The sequence below is a fragment of the Silene latifolia genome, chromosome 4 (assembly GCF_048544455.1).
Source record: "Silene latifolia isolate original U9 population chromosome 4, ASM4854445v1, whole genome shotgun sequence".
In the NCBI taxonomy this organism is placed as follows: Eukaryota; Viridiplantae; Streptophyta; class Magnoliopsida; order Caryophyllales; family Caryophyllaceae; genus Silene; species Silene latifolia.
Window position 1 is genome coordinate 5,302,129 of NC_133529.1, and position 25,234 is coordinate 5,327,362.

General features: G+C 40.0%; 4 protein-coding genes across 8 annotated transcripts; 3 read left to right on the forward strand and 1 right to left on the reverse strand.

Moving 5' to 3' along the window:
- The first annotated feature begins 680 nt into the window (after positions 1–680).
- LOC141652685 (pentatricopeptide repeat-containing protein At3g20730) lies at positions 681–8,542 on the forward strand. Of its 2 annotated transcripts, XM_074460256.1 has the most exons (3): positions 681–774; positions 6,388–7,108; positions 7,452–8,542. In XM_074460256.1, the coding sequence occupies exons 2-3, from the start codon at positions 6,460–6,462 to the stop codon at positions 8,540–8,542; spliced, it is 1,740 nt and encodes a 579-aa protein (XP_074316357.1). In that variant the 5' UTR covers positions 681–774; positions 6,388–6,459. The 2 variants fall into 2 exon arrangements, with proteins under 2 accessions (XP_074316357.1, XP_074316356.1); XM_074460255.1 differs by lacking the exon at positions 681–774 and having other exon boundaries at positions 6,377–7,108.
- LOC141650968 (uncharacterized) lies at positions 820–4,764 on the reverse strand. The gene has a single exon (XM_074458701.1). The coding sequence runs from the start codon at positions 4,762–4,764 to the stop codon at positions 820–822; it is 3,945 nt and encodes a 1,314-aa protein (XP_074314802.1).
- Positions 8,543–9,591: 1,049 nt separating the features above from the next.
- Positions 9,592–21,983, forward strand: LOC141652684 (protein NRT1/ PTR FAMILY 4.6-like). Of its 4 annotated transcripts, XM_074460254.1 has the most exons (7): positions 9,592–9,678; positions 15,242–15,371; positions 15,797–16,006; positions 17,484–17,589; positions 18,046–18,263; positions 19,669–20,109; positions 20,843–21,983. In XM_074460254.1, exons 5-7 carry the CDS (start codon positions 18,117–18,119, stop codon positions 21,794–21,796), a joined length of 1,542 nt encoding a protein of 513 aa, XP_074316355.1. In that variant the 5' UTR covers positions 9,592–9,678; positions 15,242–15,371; positions 15,797–16,006; positions 17,484–17,589; positions 18,046–18,116; the 3' UTR covers positions 21,797–21,983. The 4 variants fall into 4 exon arrangements, with proteins under 4 accessions (XP_074316355.1, XP_074316353.1, XP_074316352.1 ...); XM_074460252.1 differs by lacking the exons at positions 9,592–9,678; positions 15,242–15,371 and having other exon boundaries at positions 15,942–16,021; XM_074460251.1 differs by lacking the exons at positions 9,592–9,678; positions 15,242–15,371; positions 15,797–16,006 and adding an exon at positions 16,848–16,915.
- A 2,111-nt stretch (positions 21,984–24,094) lies between these two features.
- LOC141650970 (uncharacterized) lies at positions 24,095–25,029 on the forward strand. The gene is made up of 2 exons (XM_074458702.1): positions 24,095–24,405; positions 24,558–25,029. Exons 1-2 carry the CDS (start codon positions 24,095–24,097, stop codon positions 25,027–25,029), a joined length of 783 nt encoding a protein of 260 aa, XP_074314803.1.
- Positions 25,030–25,234: the final 205 nt, after the last annotated feature.

Consider the following 25,234-nt stretch of genomic DNA (forward strand, 5'->3'; position numbering starts at 1 on the left):
GTGCGGGCTTGGGCCGGGCCTTTCTATCCAAAATGGCCCATTTGTGTGGGCTGGGCTGGGCCGGGCCAGATGCGTGGGCTTATTTGACAAGCCCAAACCCGGCCCTTATGGGCTAATTTGGGCTTTTGGGCCTAAATGGGCTTTTCGGGCCCTAAAATTTATGACTTACCTTAGAAAATAATTAGCATAATACCTTCAATTACTACTTTGAAAACATACGTAGTTTATAAAATTGTACAAAATATGATGAAATGCTTATGAATTGCTCTCCAAAATAAAATAAAGACAAACACCCCCACTTTAGAATGTTTAATCATGCATTCGTGATATGATTTATGTTATATACACATTGTTTTATAAATCTAAAAAAATATACTTGAGTTTTTAAAAAGGTGTTTATAACTTAAATACTATTTTAATAGGTTTTATAAAAAAAATATTCATTTATTAATAAATATGGGCCGGGCCGGGCCAAAATTTGGGCCGAATGCTTGGCCCAAACCCGGCCCAAAAATATGTTGGGCCTTTTTGGGCCAGGCCATGGGCTTTTTTGGCCCAAAACAAAAGGCCCAAGCCCTTCTAAAAAGCGGGCCGGGCCGGGTAGGGCCAATGGGCTTGGGCCATTTGATCAGCTCTAGGGAGTACATAAAAACGAAAAATTATCATTTCAGTCCAAGGCTGGCCGGATCGGAAAAAAACGGGTTCGGTCCAGTCCGAAACTTGCCACACAACCGTCTTTCAAGTGCCCCGATTTGCATGAACTTAATTCAAATAGTATGCAGTTTCTTTTTTTTTTTTGAAGGGAAAAACGTTAGCATTTTATTCAATTAAATCAAGGTCCGCCAAACGAATGACGGAAAGCGGGAAATCATTTACAAGGATTTGTTCCTCACCAGCACTCGAACAGAGTCTAGCACACCAATGAGCCACCGTATTACCCCCCCTCTTAACATGAGAAAAGCTTCTACAGCCTATCGACTTTGCGAGGTTACCCACTTCCCGAACACATAACCCAAACGGACTACGCAAAACGACTTCTTTACGAACAGCTCGTACCACATTCAGAGCATCGGTCTCCAAGCTAACATTGCCCAATCCCATCCGCTGCACCACCTCAATGCCAAAGAGCAAGGCTTTTGCCTCCGCCATCTCCGCAGTCCACCTTGCCCTCACCCTCCGGCAGGTCACCACCTTCACCGTCCCTGCACAATCTCTGCCCACCACCCCCAAGCCCACAGTTGAGTCCTCCATGATTGCCGCATCCGTGTTAATTTTAAGAGCTCCCTCACTCGGTGGTTCCCACCTGTCTCTGCCCACCCCTTCCACGGTCCCCATATGCTCCTTCGTCATACTAGCAAGGCCCTGGTAATCCGCCACCATACGCTCAAAACCCATGATCACCACTTCTGGTTTGCACGGTTCCTCCTCGAAAGTACGAGAATTCCGTATCGTCCACATTGCCCAAACAAGTGCCAGGAACCTCCCCCTTGCATCCCCATTAATATGCTGCAGCGCCCATATTAACCATTCTCGGAACGAAGATTGAGGTGCCTCACTCATTATCTCATCAAAGCCACTCGCAGCCCAGAAGACTCGTGTCCAACTACACAAGAACACCGCATGGATGTCCGTTTCCACCCCTTCCTCACATAACGCGCACAGCTCACTTGGGCAACAATGACGACGGAATAAATTTGCCTTGACCGCAAGCATACCCACACACCCCCTCCAGAGGAAATGTATAAGTTTTGGTGGTACCTGCAAACCCCATAGCACTTTCCACAACCCACCCCCCTCCTCCACAGCCTGATACGAAGCTCTCATTGGCTCCATTCCCAGCCAATAACCCGTCTTGACCGTATAATCCCCACTACGACTCGGCCACCAATAAGCAGAATCAGCCGGCATATCTCTGCTTAACGGAATTGTTTGGACCCTTCTAACCTCAGCCTCCGAGAGTAGAGCATGTAGAGCATCTTCCCTCCAAGAACCCGTATCCCTATCAATAAAGGCAGCCACGCACAAGGATGGATCAGCTTCGATATTTGGTAATGGGACCCTTTCACCCCGCTCCCCTGGAAGCCACGGGTCCTCCCACACCCTTACTGATTTCCCATCCCCAATCCGCCACATTAGACCCTCCATCAACAGAGATTTCGCCCCCCATAAGCTCCTCCAAGCAAAGCTCGGATCATGTCCCCTTCTTGCATCAATAACCGAGTCATTCTTAAAATACCGAGCCTTCAAAACTCTCCCTACCAGAGACCCCGGATTCGTCAATAAGCGCCATATCTGTTTTGCGAGTAATGCTTGATTAAATACGCGCAAATCCCTAAAACCCATTCCTCCCATCGCCTTTGGTTTGCACAACTTTTCCCACCTCCACCAATGTATTTTCCGTTGACTCTCCGTAGAACCCCACCAAAACCTCGCCATCGTCATATGAAGTTCCTCTATGAGCCCCTCCGGTATCGCAAACATACTCATCATATATGTCGGGATAGCTTGAGCTACGGCTTTGATAAGAATTTCTTTGCCTGGTTTCGACAACATCTTCTCCTTCCACCCCTGCATTTTTTTCCACACTCTCTCCTTGAGGCACGCAAAAATGGATTTTTTCGACCTCCCAATAATCGTAGGAAGTCCCAAATATTTCTCATGTCTATCCACCTCCCGGACACCTAGAGCCTCGCATAAACTTGTTCGCATAGCAGGTAGGACTTTCTTGCTAAAGACAACTTCCGACTTTGAATAATTAATTTTCTGCCCGGATGCTCGTTCATATTTGCTGATAATTTCAGCGATTTTCGAGCATTCTCTCAAGTTTGCCCTTGCAAAAAGAATACTATCGTCTGCGAAAAAGAGATGTGAAACCCTCGGCGCACCTCGACACACTCTTGCCCCATGTAAACTACCCCTCCTCACGGCCTCATTGAGCATATGAGAGAAGGCGTCCGCGCAAAGGAGAAAAAGATAGGGCGAAATTGGGTCTCCCTGGCGCAGACCCCTACTCGGCCTAACCAACCCCGAAGCCTTCCCGTTAATAAGAAAGGAATGAGCGACCGTGGTGATACAGTTCATCACCCTATTCCTCCACATCGACGAGAATCCCATCCGTTTCATGACCTCATCAAGAAACACCCATTCCACTCTATCATATGCTTTACTCATATCGAGTTTCAATGCTACTGTCCCATGCCTTCCTTCACCACCACGCTTGATTCTCCGTCCCGGAGTGAAGGCACTTTGATTCTCCGTAATAAAATCATTCAAGAAACCCTTCAACCTGTTCGCCAGAGTCTTTGATATAACCTTATAATTTACATTACATAGGCTAATGGGGCGGTACTCCGTAATCTTCTTTGGCGAATCGCATTTCGGGATGAGGACAACATTAGTCATATTTACTCGGTCAATATCCCCTCTTCCTTCCCACCACTGCCGGGTAAAAGTGCATAAGTCCGGACCAATTATCTCCCAGTATCGTTGATAAAATAAAGCATGCATTCCGTCCGGGCCGGGAGCTTTGTTTGGGTGCATACTAAACAGAGCCGACTTTACCTCATCATCACACAGTGGGCGGTCCAAAACCGCATTCATCTCGGGAGATATCACCTCAGGTATGCAACGTAACACATCCTCTAACCCCGACGGGTTACTGGAGCAGAAAAGTTGGTTAAAATATTCCTCAATGACATTTGTAATTTCCCCTTCATCCGTACGCCATTGCCCTCCATTATCCTCGATCCCCTTAATAGCATTACGTCTCTTTCTTTGCTTCGCCTTGTGATGAAAGTAGCTAGTGTTCTTATCCCCGTCACGCAACTCGCATTTTCGTGCCCTTGTGTACCAGTAAGTCTCAACCTGCCTCCTTAAAACATCGAGCTCATTCACTATCTCCCGACACTTGGACAACATGTCTGCAGAAGGGGGTTGTCGTTGCCAAAAGGTTAAATCAGCTTCTCTCTCTCGTAGCTTTCTCTTCACATCACCAAAGCGTTGTCGTGCCCATTCTGCCAGCTTTACCGAGCACGCTTTTACTTTCCCCGGAACGTCCTCACCAATCTCCCCTTCCCAAGCCTCCTTCACCACCCCTCTACACTGCTCGTCAGCCGCCCAAAAGGGTTCAAATTTGAACCCCCTTCTCCCCCCACCACGGAACTGCCCCTCCTCTTCCTTAATAATAATGGCCGAGTGATCAGAAGAATAAATCGGGAAATGTTGGACAAAAGCCCTAGGGAACAGGTAGCTCCATTCCGTCGTAGCGATAGCTCTATCAAGTCGTTCTCGAATCATCGTCTCAAAAGTAAGTCCTCTCTGCCAAGTGAAAACGTTCCCTCTATATCCCAAATCATGAAGCGCACAGTCATCAATTGCTCCTCTAAACGCATCCATTTGACTCTCCCTCCGAACCGCACCACCCTCCTTTTCATTGCCACTTAGGATCTCATTAAAATCACCAAATAAAACAATAGGTACACGGCTCCCACCGCAAAGACTCCGCATCAAATCCCACGTTCTAAACTTATTGCTTGTCTCCGGCCATCCGTAAATCCCTCCTGCCCTCCACACCGGTGCATTGTGTGCATCAAGGATCTCCACCAAAATGTGATTATTATTATAAGAAATCAACTGTACATTAATATCTCTCCACCACAACCCTAAACCACCCGCTCTCCCCCTACTACTTACACAAATACCCGACGAAAAACCACAACTATTACGTATCTTTTCCAACTCTCTCGCACTCACCATTGTCTCCATTACGAAGACAATGTTTGGGCACTCCCTCCAACACCAATCCCGGAGGGTCCCAACTGTCAAAGGATTGCCCAACCCTTGACAGTTCCAACTGAAGATTTTCATTGTTGTTCGCGGTGCTGGTCATCGCCAGTCACCGCTACTGTCATAAGAACGTCATCAACTTCGTGCTCAACTCGACACCTCTTATTCACTCCCCTTTCTATCACCCTTCCTTCCTCCTCCTGCTCCAATTCCTTCCTTTTCCCACTGCCTGCCACCTTCGTACCCTTCATGCCACCCCCATCGCTTTTATCCCTTCCCATGCTCCGCCTCACTTTGATCACCCTCCTGCCAGCCCCCTCCACACTTTGTATCCCCCTCTGTACCACCAAACCCCCAACCTTATTTTGCATTGGTACATCAGCACTTGACGCCCCATCAGAGAGGTTTTCATCCCCACCCTCCTTTCTCCCCTCCTTCGCACCCACTGTTTCCTCTCCTGACCCCCCTGTTTTAGTACCATCCTCAGAGATTGATACCCCCCTAAGTAGCTCAACCATCCGGCTAAGCTCCTTCTCCTCCTCCCCATCACTGTCGTCCTCCCCAAAGCATAACTTCCTGCCACACATACCCTGCGTGCTATCTTTGGTAACACCCCTGCTAGCAACTCTCCACGGAGACGCCTTCAGCCACTCCCCATACTTTCTCCCCTCCCCTACTTGGCCCTTCCTCTCTCCGCAGTCTTTCTCCCCATGCCCCACCCTGCCACACACAAAAACAAAAGAGTGGAAGTTGTTCATAGCTTATGCGTACTCTCCATTGCTTACCCCCCTTCAACTTCATAAGGAGCGAATCAGTTAACGGCTTACGCACATCCATCACAACTCGCATTCTCATCGACCTATTAATGGTAGGGTTAACAGAATTGTCCACCTCAACAAACGACCCTATCGCATTTCCTATGTTCACCGCATTTTCCAAGTTCTGTCTACCCAAAATAGGGAGGTCGTAAACCCTAACCCACATAGGAGAAAAAAAGAGAGGTACCTCAGTAGGAATTGCCTCCCCCTGTAAGTCAGAGAGAATAAGCACATGTCTATCGAAATGCCACGGCTGCTCTGACAGGACCCGCCACTTATCTGCCTCATTCTTAAATTCGAACGTGAAAATCTTCTTTTGTCTATCCACCACTTCCCCAACCACGGTCTCCTTAGCCTTCCACGCAGTTATCATAGTGTCGATCAAGGCTTTTGGATTGACATTGCGTTCCGTCCATAGTCGCCCAACCACACATAAACGGGCCGCATTCAACCCCTCCTCACCTTCAGCCACCCACTCAACCTCGACAGCAGAGGTTGTCCCCGAGTCACCACTTTGTGCGGCATACGGAATATTCAGGTTAATATTTGGTTCATTATCTTCTGACGCCATAATTACGAACTGAAACAAGAAAACCGCCAAAAAAAAACTAACAAAGAGAGATGTTTTGTGAACAGGAAGAAGATATTCTGTGAAAAGGAAGAGAGAGAGAAGAAAAGGATGAAAGAAACTGTCAGAAAGCCCTGCAAACTGCAAGGTTTCAGTCCTAGGAAACCCTAGGGGCGCACACCCTCCCAAGAGAAAACCCTAGAGGGAACTTGTTAGTATGCAGTTTCTTTATAACTCTTCAATTCATTTTCACTGATTACAATTGATTTGAATTCATTTTTAACAATTATGGGTAGTTTATCTAGAGCTCTTCAATTCGTTTTCAGGAACCCAGTTCCTTCAGACCCATCATTTTACATGAACTTAATTCAAATGTGTATCGATGCAAAAGCTAGTATAGAAGGTCGTTTGATTCACAAATATCTCTTCTTTAATGGGTTGGATTCAAACACGACTTTAAATACCAAAATGATCATATTTTATGGTAAAATCGGCGACATGGGTAGTGCACGCAAAGTGTTTGATAAAATGCCTGAACGAAATATTGTATCTTGGACTGCTTTGTTATCTGGGTACTCCCAAAATGGGTTTTTTAAGGATTCCCTGATGGTTTTTTCGGAGCTGCGTTGCGCGGGAGTGAAGGGTAATCAGTTTACTTATGGTAGTGCATTGAGGGCTTGTACCAAGTTAATGTGTTTAAGGAGTGGGATGCAAATCCAGGGGTGTTTGCAAAAGAGTAGGTTTGTTGGGAATGTGTTTGTGCAGAGTGCATTGGTGGATATGCATTCGAAATGTGGGGATATTGAGGATGCGAGTTGTGTGTTTCAGTCGATGACTGAGAGGGATTTGGTCTGTTGGAATACTATGATTGGCGGATATTCAGCTCAGGGCTTTGTGAATGATTCATTTTGTATGTTTCAGTCAATGCTGAGTGAAGGTGAGCCTATAGTGACTTGATACTTGCTTGGTGCTATCGTTGTGATGCTGTCGTAATGCTTATAATCACTCGAAGCAGGTCTTGGTTAAGAGTTTAAGACAGACATATCGGTTTTTTTGGGCAAGTCCTAGGCAACTTATCTTGTCAAATGATTTGACCCGTTTCTTATTTACTCGGTACTTGATGTTGTCATCGTGATATCCTGTTTATTATGCACTTGTTGCGGTTAGATTAGAACAATGGCGTGAGAGTTGGTAATGCATTCAAATGTGAGATTGTCTTTATACTTTGACATTGCTTTTGTGAAACTTGACATGTTATGTTTTCCTCTGATGTTTCCTAGGTATGACACCAGATTGCTTTACTTTCGGAAGTTTATTGACTGCTTGTGCTCAACGAATCCATCTTCCTAGGGTCAGTCAACTACATTGCTTAATCTTGCAACATGGTTATGAATCAAATCAACTGTTAAGCAGACTATTAATTGATGCATACACAAAATGTGGCAGCATCAAGTGTGCTTACAATGTATTTAACTGCGTGACGGTGAAAGATGTAATGCTGTACACAGCTTTGATTGCTGGATTTGCACGTGAAGGTGACCATTATATAGATGCTTTTCATCTCTTTCTTCAATTATATCGAAGTGGCAGGGCACTGGATGATTATATATTTTGCACTGTGCTCAGTACTTGTGCCAATTCATCCTCTTTGATGTTGGGAAGGCAAGTTCATGGTCTTGCCTATAAGTGTGTGGCGATGTATGATGTTGCTATGGGCAATGTTCTCATTGATATGTACGCCAAATGTGGAGAGATTGAAGAAGCTAACCGTGCTTTTGACCAAATGATAGAGAAGAATGTAATTTCGTGGTCATCTATAATTGATGGATATGCCAAACACGGCAACGGACACAAGGCAATGACATTGTACAATAAGATGGAAAACGAAGGCCTCAAGCCAAATGATGTTACGTTCTTGTCTCTTCTGTTTGCTTGTAGCCATGCGGGATTGACTCAGGAAGGGTTGAAAGCCTTCACTATTATGATTGAAAAGCACAACATCTCCCCATCCGAAAAGCACTATTCATGCATGGTAGATATTCTTGCACGAGGAGGTCAATTAGAGGAAGCTTTAAGTTTAATGCAGAAGATGAAAATTCAGCCAAGTCCCTCTCTTTTGGGTGCAATTGCTGGTGCCTCCAATCTCTATGGAGATATATCCTCTGCGAAAATAGCAGCTAAGAAACTCTCTGACCTTGATGCTGAAGATCCTGCTAATTATGTTGCTCTGGCCAGTTTATATGCTACTTCCGGTTCGTGGGATGACTCTAATAGTATGCATAAACTAATCGGGGATAAAAACTTAAGGAAGACTCCTGGCTACAGCCTTGTACCATTCCATGGGAAGCATACAAGACTTCTGCAGAATTGAAAACAATTTCAGATTAAGATGCTCGTTTTAGAATATTTGATGATATGCTATGTTACGGGTGTTGCACATGGATAACTTATTTACCTAACTGTTGGACTTGCCAGGCCTCAATTTACATACACGTGGAATCTCTCCACAAACGAGGAGAGTGGTAACACTGCTAAGATTGGATGCATTTTCAGAGTTTATATTTAATTTAATTTGAACTATTTTGAGTCTTTTTATGTGACCTCAAAATGATGTTTGAGGAATACGAATCTAGAATCATTAAAAATCTGAGTTGTCTTGGGAGCTAGGATAAGTGTCAATCCAGAAAGAGTGGGAAACACATTCCTTATCATTTGTTGAGTGTCGTGTTGGACACATATGTGATCCTAGTAGTAAAAACCCGAACCAGCATAGTTGATAGGTTTGGTGTGGATCGTCTGTTGATTGGTGAAAATATTAATTCAAGGGATGCATTTTTACAGAGGTTAAGTACTTGAAAAATCATTAGGTAAATTCCTTATGATGGGAGTCCTGTGTTTTTCAGAAAATTAGAGTTGCAGTTCTGCATATATTGTCATTGCCTGTTTTGGGTGCCTGTTCTGTTTACTCCAATAGCATTGTCGATATTGTATATGATACCCGTAAATCTTTATAGTAGAGCAAGAGCTAGTTTAGAGATTTGTTTTAAGAATGCATTTTCAAGTTTAGAAAATGGGGGTAGAAGGTGCAAAAATGTTGCAATATATCTGTGGCACATGATCCAAAGTAGTTTGCATGAATAAAGAGCTTATGACTTGTCTACAAGTATCCAACACGTATATCTCAGCAGTAACATTCGCAACATTAATTTTTATTTAAGTTTTACATATTGGCCTTTTAGACAGCTATGAAATAAACATTCACATGATAAGATTTTCCTTTAGTCTTCCTACTTTCTTCTTGTTATTTCAAGGAATTTGGGACTACATGTCTAATGTGGAAATTCATTCATAATTCCATTGACTTGCAGGAGGCAAGTAATGTGCGCTATGCAGATCCTTGCGTGAAAGTTTAATGCTTTTAAAGTCTCATGCTATGGGCTAGTTCAGGGTTGCAAACATGCAACTGAAGAATCTTTTTCAGATCAGTCGAAGATGATCCAGCTAAAAGTGAGTTTCCTTACAAACATAATTTTCAGAACTCGATGCAGTTGTATGCAATTACTGTCCATATCGTAGTTGAGCAGTGCTTCTTCATAGTCCTTGCTATTCTTGCATTGCATTATCAAATGGATAAGGTAATTCAGTCTAAAAGAGATTTTTGAATAATTTAAGTTCGAAATTATGAAGCTAAACCTAATGTGTTGGAAGTTGTAGAGGCAGCTACAAGTTGCATTTACATTGCCATATCTTGAAGACTTTCAAGTGTGAAACTGAATAATTGGAAGGGATAAATTGAATCAAGCCTTATTAGATAGAGACTTCTCTTAAGAAGCTTTGTGTATTGTGAATGTAATAGAAACCTGAATTGGTAAAGATTTTAACTTAGCCTACAATCATTTACTCCTATGGAATTTGAAATAAGTGAACCTAGCTTGACTTTAGCTTATTTCGAATGTATGAGTTCAGTGGCAAGAGCTAGGATTTGAAGTGAGGGGATCTAAAATAGATCGAAATTTCAAGGGGATGGAAGTGATGTTTTTATGAAATAGTCACTTAAAAAAATCAACTAAAAATAATTCAGATGTGTCATTTTCAGGGAGGAGGCAGCCTCGGCTAACCCCCTCGTTCCACCAAGTGATTAGGGCTTCTATCATGTAGTTCTATACCATAGTTAATTACATTTTTGAAGCTAGTATAGTTTCACATTTTTTTTTTGTTTTTTAGTTTTTCTCTAAGATTTGCTTCTTTCAGTGACTATCTCCATTGTACAGAAGTTTTCTTGATTTCATAGAGATCTATGTTCTTGAATGCCTTGCTATGCTGTCTCCGCCTCTTTACTAGGGATGTCAATAAGTCGGGGAGTGATAGGATCCTTGATAGGATATAGGCTCTCTGAACCCGCCTCACTACTAATCAAAACTAAAGTTTCCAAAGCAACATACTCTCCACTGGTAGAGGTTTGAAATCTAACTCACAATTCCTACCTACTAGTCTACTACCCATCTAAGTATCTAACCTATAACCATTTTTATCCCCATACAGTGTCTGAGATGTTTGCAGTTTTATGTTGTAGTAACTTGTAATCTAACTTTACAAAAAATGAATATTTTTCGAAAAAATTGTATTACGCCCTTTGATTTGTTTGACATATCATGACTCAAAAGTTTAGGATAAAACAAATAATTTTTTTTTGAGTGGATGTGGGTTGGCTAACTATAGAGTCATTTAGAAAAATATTTGAGAGTTTTAACTAAAATTATTGCTTTAAGGCGAACTGCTAACCCCTTGAACTAGTTATTGAAATTAATTTAAACAAGCAGCTCATAAAAAGGTACATTTATCATTATCTTTTGAAAGTTGAATAAATATATTTGAAAAACAGTCTCATCTTGGAAAATTTATGCAATGTTTTGGTATAAATTTTTTGGGATGATTCACTAATAGAGAGACTAATGATCTCAGACAAACCTTGTCATACTAATATAGACAGACTGTATAATTTATCTTAAGATGGCTAATAAGATATTGTTTACACAACTTATACTCCAGTAAAATTATTTATAAATCTGTATTCTAACTACATATATACCCTAGATATTCAAGAATCAAGATGCTATGTGGCTACAACTCCATGTAAATAAATTGCCCTTAGAGTCGTAATAACCATTGAAAACTTGACTGCGGCTACAAATTAGAATTTTATTAATGGAAGAGACTACACTGCCAATGCCGTAAAAATGGGAAAAACCTAGTAAAATAACCAAAGTAAAAAGTGTAAAGAATGCTCTAAAATAGAAGAATATTAAGGCTTTGTGGTGGGAAGTTGAATTGCATAAATGATGGAGAACAGAGGTACTAGGAAAATCAGTACTGAACATTGATTGAAATGACTGATGAGGGAATGATTGTTCTAGAGAGATGTACAGCACTGTTAATGGCCCAAAATAGAGGATACAATACAGGGCACTTAAATAAAGTAGGACAGCACTGTAACATTGTACTAGTTCTGGGTTTGGTACTGATAACCGATTAATATCCAGAAAAAAACAGCATCTTCTAAATGGTGTTTCTCATAATCACAGACCACATATCAACATCTTTGGAGTTTGGTTACTAGAACATTCTTCCTCTCGAGTATTGTCGGTGGTGTGTTTGTGTCGTACATGAGAAACAAATACGAATACAATCTTATTATACCACTTGCTCAAATGTCTTGGACCTTAAGTTCGTGCTTTGGTGGTTTGTATGTAGCCATGTAGGTAAGTGGTTTTGGAACTTGGACTATTCACAACTTTGGGAAAATGCTTTAGTAAGTTCTTAGATTAAGAAAACACACTTCAAGTTCGCCTAAGCCCTAGGCTTAGTGAGACACTAGCTAAACAACTTTGATGGCCTTAAGTGCGTCTTGTAGATAAAGCGTGATTTACAAAATGCTCTACTACACAATTTTTATATTCTTTTTCTCCTTCTAGTTCTTTTATGTAGCCGTTCTCTTTATAAGTTATCTCTTGTTATTGTTTTGTATGTTGGCCCTCTTAAGAATCCACAAATGGGTATTGTTGAGGGAAAGTTTTAACTTTTAAAATACATTTTTTTTCTTCAAAATAATAGGCCTTCACCTTTCCCTTCGTTGCCATGGCTCCTTGTCGTTTAACTGCGCCTTGGCCCTTTTAGAACTAAGGATTAATTTTGGAGTTTGTTTCTGAAAAACGCCATAAAACTTCAAAGTGCGCTCTATAGCTTTAGATATTACTCTCTGTATGTTTTTACCACTTCTTTTGGGCATTACTATAAAAAAAACAAGCAGGAACGCCATTGAGACTAAACATAAATATACTTTTAGTGTAATTTCACCCTCTTTGCCACACAATACCACCCTCAATGGCCTCAACAACTGCATAACGCCATCCTCACATCTACATCAGCACAACGCCACCCACACAACAAAACAAGTGGTGAGATAGATGCATGGGTCTGGATGGATAGATTGTGTGGGTCTTGGATAAGGGAGGTCGTCACTCATCAGGGCTTTAAGGGCATGAGGTTGAGGCTATGGGGATTTCGAAGGAGGTCGTCGATTCTATGTCGAAGAGTCTCAGTTGTCTTGGGGAGAGGATAAAATCATCTGTTGTGTGGGGAGGAGGGTGGTAAGGGGAGAGGGGACACCGGGTTGGTTAATTACTACTTTGTGTTAGGTTAGTGGTTACTAATTTATGTTTTATGGGAAACTAAAGCTATGTTTAGTCATGTTATTTTTTTGGGGGAAATTCTACGTGTTATCCTTGTGTTTTCAGGTTTTTTTGCAGTTGTACACTTTAATTTGTACCTCTAATTGCACGAGTTCTGGATTTGTTGAATTCTTTTTTTTTTTTTTTTTTTTTTGGTTGAAGATCTCGTAAAACTATTTGAAAAAAAATCGTCACTTTCTGAACTTGCAGCCAAGAGAACAGTAAAAGTTTATTTGGCTTAAAAAGGTTTGACTGAGAAAGCTACGCTTTTATTTTTCTTTCCCAAAACGAAAATTAGCGAACACATTCAATCTCTAAAAAAATGTCGCTTTCAAAACTCGCGACATAAAATTATTGCCACTCAGAGTTTATTTTTTTATTTTTTTTTCCCAAAAGAAGGGATAAAACTTAGAATACGTAATGTAAATTTTCCATTCTTTTTACCCGAGTTGGTTGGTGTGAATGGTAGCTCTCATATCTCATACAAGTTGTCATGGGTTCGATTCCTTAACCCTTGGGAAATGAAAAAGCCAAACTTGAGAAAAGTTTACCCATTAAGTTGTCTTCAATACCCTAAGGAGATTGCCCCAATTGTCGATCGAGGATATCCCTGGTCTACACCAAAAGAAAAATGTGTGTGTGTGTGTGTTTTTTTTAAAATTGTCCAATAGTTATAATGACCACTTGGCAGCTTTGACAAAAAGACATACGGGAATGTGAATGACAATGGAAAACATCTAAAAGAAATGTGGGAAGACATTCCAATATTCCATGACGGAAAGAGTATACTGTTTGTTCAAATGTTATGGTAAGGGTCTTATTTAAGTGGCTAAGTTATCTCTTTGATCAATCATCCATATTGGAAAGCAGTTTTGAGTTGCATATTAGCTTAATTAATACGGAGTAATACTTATAATAAAAACGAGAACAGCATTTGAATGAATTTAGTGGCTACAGTTTAGCATTTTGAACTATATTACCTACAATTCTACAAAAGCAATTAAAATACCATGTTAAAACGGTAATTTTAATTCTGTTTTCCTTTTGAAGGTCCTTAGGAGGCTTCATTAGATGAATACTTGTAGTATAGTTTGAAGAAGCTGTTTAGTGGTGCTGCCAAATTGTGTGGCTTGAAGCTGTCTTATCACAAGAAGGAAACTTTTACTTGAGCAATGTTTTGCAGGAGATGGAAATTCCCCTTCTGTTAATCAACTCTAATATGGACCGCTTTGCAGGAAAAATGACCCAAATCTGATAAACTATTGGTGATTCTGTTCCATGTTAGTTATGGAACAGACTGATGTGGTTTGAAACCTTACTGTACTTTAGTCGGTGCAATTTGGAAATGATATGTACCTTTACCATAACATGGTATGAAACATTGTTCTTAGTCGTGATTGCGGAATTGGTCGTGTATGCATTGCACAATAAATATTTTTAAATTTTTTTACTGGACATAGTTAACAAATTTCAGAGATCGACCACTAATCTTGTGATCTTGATGATGGTTTTTTTCACCTGAAATAGCGCCTCAGAATGTAGTGATGTCCTCAAATTTGATTCCATGACAATAAGTATAATTTATAAGGTTGTTTTATATGAGGGAGACCCAGAAAGAGTAACTAAGCCCATACCATGATGCTGAGGAGCGTATCATATTTACCATGATGCTACGCGTACTTAATCTGGTCATATCCCACATGTCCAAGATAGAAAGGAGCTAAATGGCCTCCATTGGCGCAAGGGATTAACTAACCAACTGTGGCTGATCTTAGAAGAGTTAGGCTGTAGCCTGACTTTTGCATATGTAATAATTGGTTATACATGCAATAGTTTGTGGCCTTTTAGGTACAACCTGGAGGCGTAGGGAAGCGGCTAGTTCTCAATCCGTATACACATAAGGCAATATATAGTGGTGAAGGGAGTGTAAATAAATTTAGGAATTGAGAAAAACAAGGTAGTTATTGTGAACCAAATTATTAAGAGAAAAGATGAAGTTAAAATCATCACAACAATTTTGAGATAAAATGTAGGACTTAATAATGGAATAGTAAAAGCTTCTTCTGGAGCCCTTTATCCAGCATTATTACGCGGGTTCAAATCCTCTCCAAGGTCGGCTTTTTGTCAAGTTCTGCCTTTCCAGGTAGGGCTCCATTAGGGTCCCGTTCATATGATATAGAATGTAAACTAATTTCGATAATTCTATGTGTGGTTGACAAATTTGATTATAACCGATTTCACTTGTTTAAAGCCAAAACACTATTTTGTATTTGTGTTCTTTTTCCTTGTGTGCTTTTTAAAATTGTACAAAAATGAGTCTCTCAAATTTAATGTTGTGAAAGGTACAAGAACAAGGAAAGGGGAAATCGCCATGGTGCTACACCAATGCGGAATTTAACTTGCGGATTACGCCATCAATTGTTGTGCCGTAGAGTTCTCAGATCCATAGAAATGCAGCCAAGTCTTTATCAGGTGAAAAAACAGTTGGTTGTGGTCCGAATAACAGAGGAAAATTGTCATCTAGAGAATGTCCTTGTAGTGATGTTAACATTACTAATATGAGGTAAGAATAGGTCCTACCCACATGGAAGAAAAAAAAAAAAACAAACATTTTAAATATCTTAATGTGACTTTGTTAATTATCTTTGGTGGGTATGTTGTGCACATTCCGGTTCGTCTTTTAATAGATGATTTAGCATATTAGTAGTGTAAAGTTTAAGCATTATTCATTAGGTTGATGACCCTTATCTTTGGTAAATTATAAGAGTATGAGATCACTTTAGCTAGAAATTAGGTGATCACTCCATATTTATCTAAAGTAACTTCTGAAACCGTCGATGACCATTTTAGTTCATGACTATTTTTGATATTGTTAGTGATTATGTTGTTATTTACAGGTGTTCTTTTAATGAGCTAATGAAAAACTGGTTTGCGGGAGTGAAATATCCAACCAGGGATGGACTTGATAGAAAAATGGTGAGGTGATGGTGGTGGTGGGTTTGAACCTCTGGGTTATCCTGGAAACCAACAGATGAAACTAATTTTGACGAGCTTGCGCGTGGGAGGTGTGTGCTGTGAATCTATAATCCGTCCTTGTTTATCTAAAGGTAATGACAGAAGGGGTAAGGATTAAGGATCAATTTTCTTATGGCCAGACATCTAAGCTTTTTAGTTTTTTCATTGATAATTATTGGAAAATACAAGAAATTTGTTTGTTTTCCTGCTAGATTCGGAAATGTGTCTTTTCTAACTTAACCATCTCCCCAAGAGGAGGATGTAGAGCCACGAAGGATACTAGAACAGTATAACTTTGATGATTATCTGAACAGTTGCTTTAGACTAAGTGGCCGTAGCACTAGGAAGGTGTGAGGGGGATGAAAACAATGTGAAAGTAGGTGATGAAAAAAACCAATGTAGGACATAGCATCAAACTGATACAACCTCTTAACTTGTAACCTGAAACTTTTTGAGAATTTTAGATCACATGGCCACTTGCATTTGTCCCTCCACACATTACATCCTGAAACCTTTTGAGCATTTAATCTCACATACCCACAAGCCACAATTAACAACCTAATTGAAAGCCTAAACTAAACTATACTGTACCAGTATCTGTTCTTCTGTTAATCTACGGCCCTTAGAATAATCGATAATCAACTATGTCAATATTACCCCTGATTCCCGGTGCCAAAAAAGGGCGTCTACAAGCACAAAAGCTCCTAACTTTTTGTCTTACCCGTCCCAGGAACTTGTAAACTTTATATCGTTTTTATTAAATTCACTTGAAATTCGTGTTTCATTTCTTTGCCCATGCAACAATCTAACGTAGGGGGTATTTGTGTGCACGACGAAACCTATAGGTTGATTACTTTCTCTAGATGGTTCGAAGGACGCGTCACTGATGGCTAATGGGTTTTTGAATTTTGTGTTGTCTAATCAGATTCATTATTTCTTTATCTAGTAAGCCAACTTATCCATAAATGGATAAAGTTCAGTTGATATACTCCTCATTAGTGGTAAGATGTGATCTCCACTAGACAGTAACAATCATTAACTTTATGGTTTCTGGTATAAATAGAGAACCTGTTCTTGTCTGTTTGTCTCACACTAATAGCTATGTTACTTTGACACTTTACTTTGGTTGGATATTATCTGTTAACATGACACTTCTTCCAACATGATCTTCCATGTAATAATTAATAACTTCGGTTAGACTGAAAATGCGCATACTAGTCTGACACTTGCAGTCGAGTCTGAGTAAGATAGCTGATAGAGACTCCTGGAGATCAAACATTGGTCGAGCGAAAAGGTCCAAGGGGATGTCTAGTCATTTTCATGGAAGTCTAGACCATTCTCTGTGGCTAATAACCTTCAGTCTCACGCTACTATAAATACCGAGTCACCATGAGCCTGTGTTTGCAGCAAGAAAAAAAAGCTACTTTAAACTAAGTTGTACAACAGTTTCTTTAAACTAGAGAAAATGGTTAGTTTGCTGATCACGTGTCCTTCGCAAAACTGTAACTTTTTCAGGCTTTGCTATAGTTTCTTGCTCTTTTTACTGATCTGTTACATGAACTTGCGCAGGATGAAACACAACGGCTAAGCAAATGGGAAGGCTATGTTGATTGGAGAAACAGACCTGCATTGAGGGGTCGTCATGGTGGAGTTCTTGCAGCATTTTTTGTCTTAGGTTAGTGTTAATACATCTATTCTCTATACTCTTATCTTGCATTATTTTATCGGTGTGACTCCAGTCCATATGATAAATGTATTGCCTACTATTTAGAGTACCTGTAAAAAAGCTTGTCACTTTCAATACCCCTTACAAATTCTGGTATCAAATAACACAGTTACCGTCAATATAATAACCTCATGTCCAGAGACGGAGGCACTTTAAATGCAGCGGATTCTTAAGACCCATAGTTTTTAATGCAATAATGTAAAAATATTATAAACGTAAGTCAAACTATAACTATTTTGTTATATAAGACTCCACTAATTTATACGGGGAGTGCTATAGGTCCACTTTTGACCCATCTATGAGAGTCTAATGCAAGAATAGTTGCGACTTATAAGATCAACATGAAGCTAATGTGTTAAAGAATAAAGACAACCGAGTGATTGTGTCCTTGTTTATTATGATCAGTTGTGGAGGTACTGGAGAACCTTGCATACTTGGCGAATGCGAGCAATCTTGTGCTGTACTTATCAAAGTACATGCATTTCTCTCCATCAAGATCAGCCATTATGGTCACGAATTTCATGGGAACTGCCTTCTTACTGGCACTGCTTGGAGGTTTTTTCTCTGATGCCTTCTTCACCACATACCACATATTTTGTATCAGCGCGGTTATAGAATTCATGGTAAGTAATTTAAGAGATGCATATTAATATTCCCGACTCCACGTGTCATTCTCAACTTACTATGTTTTCCAATATACGACCTCTATCTGGTGAAAAGGGTGCCACAAGGGCAGTTATGATGTTGACAGGTCGAACCCATTTCATGAGTACCACGGCTCAATGATATTACCAGCTAAGCTAGCTAAACTCTCCTCTCACATTTGACTTTAACATCAACACTTACCTGGGTCTGTAACTAACTTCAGTATATAGCTTTACCATCAATAGTGACCTTACTCTGTAACTAACTTAACTGTCAAATTAATTTTCTAAATAATTAAGAAAGGCCGACAACAAGTCATCAAGTAAATATCCTTGCAAGTGGTTTGATGAGGACGTGGTAGGATTTTGGGGAATTCTTACCAGACCGGGGATAGATCTGTCATACGGGTCGGGCTAGGGTCATAATACGGGCCAAAAAATAATTTTTAACGCCTTTTTTTCCGATTTTTTGATCAAAAAATTGTAAAACATGTTTAAAATTAATATTTTAATCATACTCATTGTTTAGATTAGTTATATTGACATAATTATAAAATTCGAGTTTTTTTAATAATTATTTTATTATTAAATCTTATAAAAGTTATATAAAATGATTTTTAATTGTGTGTGTAATTTAAAGTACTAAAAATAATAATTTTTAACTATTATTTCAAATACTCCGTATAACATATAAATATAAATATAAATGTTTATTATTCAATAAAATTCTTAATTTACCTTTGACCAAATGGGTCGGGTTTCGACCCTAAAATAACGGGTCATTTCGGGTTAGGATCGAACGGATTGTTGGGTCGAAATTTTCAGGTCTTGACCCTAGAAAAACGGATGGGCCAGGTTTCGGATCGAGACAGAATTTGACAGGTCTACCAGCCTACCAGGGGAGCCTAGTGTATTTTTTAATAGCATGATATCTTGATGAGTTGAACTTGCAATTTGAAATAAATGCTGATAAGATAACATACTGTTCACCAAGGCGATATTATATCCAGCATCTAAAGTAGTAGTTCTCTGATGATTGGCAATCCATTTTTATGTCCATTTCTATTGAGATACCAAAGCCACTATTATTTGACTTTGATATATGATGGAATAAAAATGTGGCACAAATATGCGCGCTGCTTATGTTGTGAGAAGCTGCTGATCAATGTTATTTTTGATGTTTATTGTGGCTCCTCCGAAACCACCTCTTTATCCTGTTACTCCGTCATAGGCAGTGGCCTTTAAGGCATAGTGTTATGTTGTTATTGATAGTCTAGAGCACAACTCATATACATACTCCTAATTTTTTTCCCTGAGGAAGCCCCTTATATTAGATTAATTACATTAGTTTTGGATTAATGAAATTTGGGAAATTAATCTACAGGGTCTCTTGATACTCACGATACAAGCACAGAAGCCTTCATTGCAGCCGTCACCCTGTTCACCGAACATCACAAACAATGTGTGTGATGAAGTCCCAGGTGTGAAAGCTGCAGTGCTATTCACCGGCCTATATCTGGTGGCACTTGGTGTTGGAGGCATCAAAGGTTCCCTGCCTCCACATGGGGCTAATCAATTTGATGAAAATAGTACAGATGGGAGGAAAAGGAGGTCCAGTTTCTTCAACTATTATGTCTTCTGCCTCTCCTGTGGCGCTTTAATCGCAGTCACATTTGTGGTATGGATTGAGGATAATGTAGGTTGGCAGTGGGGTTTTGGGGTTTCCACTCTTACCATATTGCTTTCTGTACCTGTCTTTCTCCTGGGATCTTTCAGTTACAGGATCAAAGTTCCTGCTGGAAGTCCAATCACAACCATTTTCAAGGTAACTCCTTTACTAGTTAATAATTTCAGATCTTGTAGAAGGAATTTTGTAGGAATGAACCACCAAATAGAGGCCTTTAATTTAAACTAACACATCAGTTTACATAACCTTATCGAGAATCCAACGGAAAAACCATATATCTCAACCTGTTTACTTAAATGCTTCACTTTGGTTGGCTAGTCGTGTGTCGCTTAAACATGAGTACATGATACGTAGACCATCGTAGGCCAAATATATGAATAAATTGTTGCCAGACACGGTTATAACTATCTGATTAAGTGCGTGTCCTGGTGTCAGGCTCGGTAAATTTTTGAAAATTCTCCTGTTCTCGGCTTGAAATAAAGTGTCCATTATCCATTTAGCGGGGAATCCCTTTATTAAGAGAAAAAAAATGTTCCCTTTATTTGTAAGAACGGACTATTAGGGTCAGCTATCCAGCTAACTTTCAAAATGAAATACCGTTACTGTATAGGTGAATCTAATTGTGAAAGACCCGTTACTGGATAATTCATGGGTAGAGCTAAAAAAAGTTTTTTACATGTTCGGTCTAGATTTTATGACACTGGTACGCAAGTTGGTATGAAACGTCGAAAAGCATAGTGAATATATATAACCATTTTTCTCAACATAAATGCCCTATATGTTACTCTCAGAAGCACCCGTGTCGGTCACTTACCTTCAAATCTAACATTGATTTAAGCAGCTCAAGTGAATATCTCTACCTTCTAAACAGGTTTTGATGGCAGCAATTTGCAAAAAGTTCTTCCCCAAGAAGCGTAGCAATGCTATTAGGAGCATGGGTACTAGTCCTCCATCTGTACCCGATGACGCACCCCAAACAAATGCAACATCAAGAGAAACAAATTCCATGAATCCCCTAAACAAAGCAATGACAAGCAATCCTACCATCCACCAACAGCTAGAATGTACCCCAAATCAAGTGGAAGATGTTAAAATCGTCATTAAAACGATTCCAATATTTGCATCCACCATAATGTTAAACTCCTGCCTTGCTCAACTCTCCACCTTCTCAGTCCAACAAGCAGCCTCCATGAACACAGAACTCGGCTCCTTGAAAGTCCCTCCGGCGTCACTCCCTGTATTTCCCGTCATCTTCATCATGGTTCTCGCCCCTGTATACGACCACATTGTCCTTCCATTTGCAAGACGAGTAACACAATCCGAGATGGGCATTACTCACTTGCAAAGAATAGGGACTGGTCTATTCATGTCAATTGTAGCGATGGCAGTAGCCGCTCTAGTGGAGATTAAAAGAAAGACTGTTGCAGCCCACCACAACCTTTTAAACTCCACGGAGCCACTTCCAATTACGTTTCTATGGATTGCGATTCAGTACTTGTTTCTTGGCTCAGCTGACCTGTTTAGCCTAGCCGGGTTATTGGAGTTTTTCTATACTGAAGCACCTACAAGTATGAGATCATTAGCTACTTCATTCTCCTGGGCATCATTGGCAGTTGGGTACTACCTCAGTTCAGTGCTTGTATCCGTGGTTAACCGTGTCACTGGGTTATCCGGCCACAACCCATGGCTCATGGGCAGCAACCTGAACCATTACCAATTGGACAGGTTTTACTGGCTCATGTGTGTGTTAAGTGGATTGAACTTTCTGAACTATCTCTTCTGGGCTAGACGATACAACTACCGATCTGTAAATCAGGGATACTAAATAACTAAATAAGTATTTGCAGAAGATATAGCATGCATCTAAAACTTAATGGCAACATTAGTAGTTGTAAGTATTAAAAGAGCTTTTATCTAGAGATTTCATGCCATGTTAAGTGCCACTCTGTTGTAGTTATGGAGTACTTGTTTTAATTTATACGTAATTTTGCGGAATTATGAACTTTCTAACATTCTCTTGCTCAACTCGTCAGTATCAAAATTGTCTTTTTTTTTTGTGCAGAAAAAGGAAAAGGAAAAACAAAAAGCGTTTCAGCTTCTCGATAATAGAAGCCTACATTCAAATTGTAAATCATAGGTTTGAGATAAACAATCAAGTTAAGAATTTAATCGTAAATACAAAATCTCAACCGTTGATTTTCACAAAATACGACATTTTGCGCTAAATTATATGGAACACTATAGTAGTCCTATATATCATGCATGAATTCTCCATTGGCGCGCTATAGTTCATTATATATCAACTCTACAATAATCCTATATATCATGCATGAATTCTCATATTACAAGACTCGGCTAGACCTAGCCATAGCAGCCACCATTACAAAATAAAGAAACTTAAAGAAAGGAACTTTGTACAACTGTGTACAACTACGAAACTCTGATATGTAATAGTGGTGTACAACTACCCGAGCTTTATTGAAAAGTCACTTTTTTTAAATTCTTTTATGGATTTTATATATCCTGCATGAATTCTCAAATTATTATTTTGCAGATCTACACAAATCTGTTGCTACAATAACATTTACAACTAACAAAATATTATACCATGATGCATGATATCCTAGTTTTTCTTAGTCTTGTTTTACAGTAGGATGATCTCCCTTCTTAGGACTAACTCCATTTTTCTCCGCTTCTTGAATAAGCTTCAAAATTTCCTCCCTTTTAACCGCCAAATCCTGCATCTTCCCATCGAGTTTCTCCAACTTAAGCTTGAGTTTTGCTGGATCATTCTTATCCTCCGGATTCTTAACCTTTTTCGCCTTCTTTTCCTTTCCTTCCCCTTTTTCTTTCCCTTCATTATTATCGTCTTCGCTGCTCTTTTCTTTATCCTTCTTCTTCTTCTCCTTAACTTTCTCCTCTCCTTTTCCGCTTTCTTTTCCCTCCCCATCTTTGTGCTTTTGTTTCACTTCCTCCTCCGTTCCTCCCATAATAATCCGATACTACGAAAATATTTAAAATTTGGACAATTGAGTTTTATGAATTATAACAAATTGTTAGGAGAAACTTTTGTTTATGTAGAAATGTTAATTACTATAATTAGCAACAATATTTTTAGTGTTCTATCATTACAAAATTATCAATGGATTAAACAAGATTTGCTCCTAGATTTATGAAAAGCCTCTAATGCAAAATTGTAAATAACATCCAATTTAATATGGTGAATGGATAGAAAAAAAATGTTGTATCTTGGCCAAAGTGATCATGTCAATTTGTCATGAACATGGACTACTAACAGTACTTCGTATTAAACATTACATTATTTATGTGAGAATAAAAAAAAGGACATTTTGTTGTTTTACTCTAAGTCAATAGTATAAAAGTATAAAACAAAGGAACTTAAAGAACGTGACGTTTCAACAAAGCTCAGATAACTGTACATCACTATTCCATATCACAGTTTTGTAATTGTACATCCGAGAAATCATTGACGAAGATAGAATGGTCACATCGACTATTGATAGTACTTGTAAACAAATGATTCATGGGATGTGAAACTACAAAACTCTGGTATGGAATAGTGGTGTACAACTACCTGAGCTAAGCATGCTTGGAGGATTGTTTCGAAGGACAGTTCTTTCTTCAGTTTAACTTTCAGAGAGAAAATCTTTGGGGAATCTCTCTGGTCAGGTGCAATCAATCCGCGACCCCCAAGACGTAGGGGGTGAAGAGTGTGTTGCATGGGCTGCAGTTCATTTTTGATAACATAAGCTGGCAGCCTAGCTATTCTTCTGACCTGAATGTCTGGACTTTTAGATGGGTTAACGGGAAGTGTCCGGAACCAAAGGGCGAACTCTTAGGACTGGAATTCCACTTCCTAAAAGATCTCAGAATCAGAGATCTATGTTTCAATTCGGGTGGATGGAATCAACAGCTGATCGAATTGCTTTTTGAAGAGGAAACCACTAATAGGATCTTAGCCATTCCATTGAGGTCTAACTAGGGTGCGGATGAGCTCATATGGCCTTTTACCCATAATGGATCGTACTCGGTGAAAAGCGGGTATGAGATTCTTTTCAGTGAATTATTTTCCAGGAATGCCTCGGTGCTGGATAAATCGAGGATGAATGTTAGGAGAAAAGAATTTTGTGGTTCTCGTTTATGGCATCTACCTGGACCACAGTCGTGGAAGATTTTAGTGTGGAAGATCCTTTCAAATTCGCTTCCGGTGGGAGGGGAATTTGCTAAGCGTCAAATGACATGGAATGCCTCATGCCGCTTATGCCACAACTCCTGTGATATAATTGAAACAGTGGACCACCTTTTCAAGGACTATGACGTGACGACACGGATTTGGGCGGGTTCACCATTGGGTATTAACACTAGACATGCAAGTAACATCAGTGCTGGGGATTGGATTGTTAATTGGCTACAGTACTTACGAACAGTCGATGATTGACAGTTGCGAACAATTCAGTTCTTGGCAATCATTGTGTCTTTATGGAACCTGCGTAACAATGTTATATTTAGTGGAGAAGGTTTCATTCCTAAGATTTCCTTTTTGGGTTATAACCACTTGGTGGGAGTGGGGTTGAGGCTAAAAATGAGACTGAGAAGGCTCTTGATCGGGGATCTAGTGCGGATCATGATAATGGTAGTGCCGAATTGGTTCTTGGAATGAATATGCTCCGTGAGGGTAACCCAGTTTATGTTACGGGGGGCATGGGTTCATGTACTATGGTCAGACTGATGGTTGATGCAAGTTGGAAGAAATCATGTGAGGCAGCGTGGGGATGGATTGCGTTGGATTTAGTTGGGCATGTGATTTGTAAGGGCAGCGGAAGGGGTTACTCGGAATCTCCCTTACAAGCTGAGGTTCTGAGGGTTATGAAGGCCCTTAAATGGGCTTGCGATTGTGGATTCCTTCATCTGGAAGTTTCATCAGATTGCCTCTCACTCCTGACTCAATGGGCGGGCATTGGATCAAGGCATCATCAAATTGCAGGAACTCTCGATGACATTACTTACTTATCGGCTAACTTTCACTATTTATGTTGATGGGGCATATTCTGCACCCGCTGACCGAGTCAACATATTGAGCAAGGTCAAAGATATCCACAGCAAGTCAACGACTTAGACAGCCTAACCGACGCAGCCTGTCGGCCTGTCTCTTGGGTCTCGGCTGGGACAACTAGCCGGTAGGGGCACATATCCGCGTACTCATATCCAAGACCCCTCGGCATGGAGTCAACAGGGCCCGCCG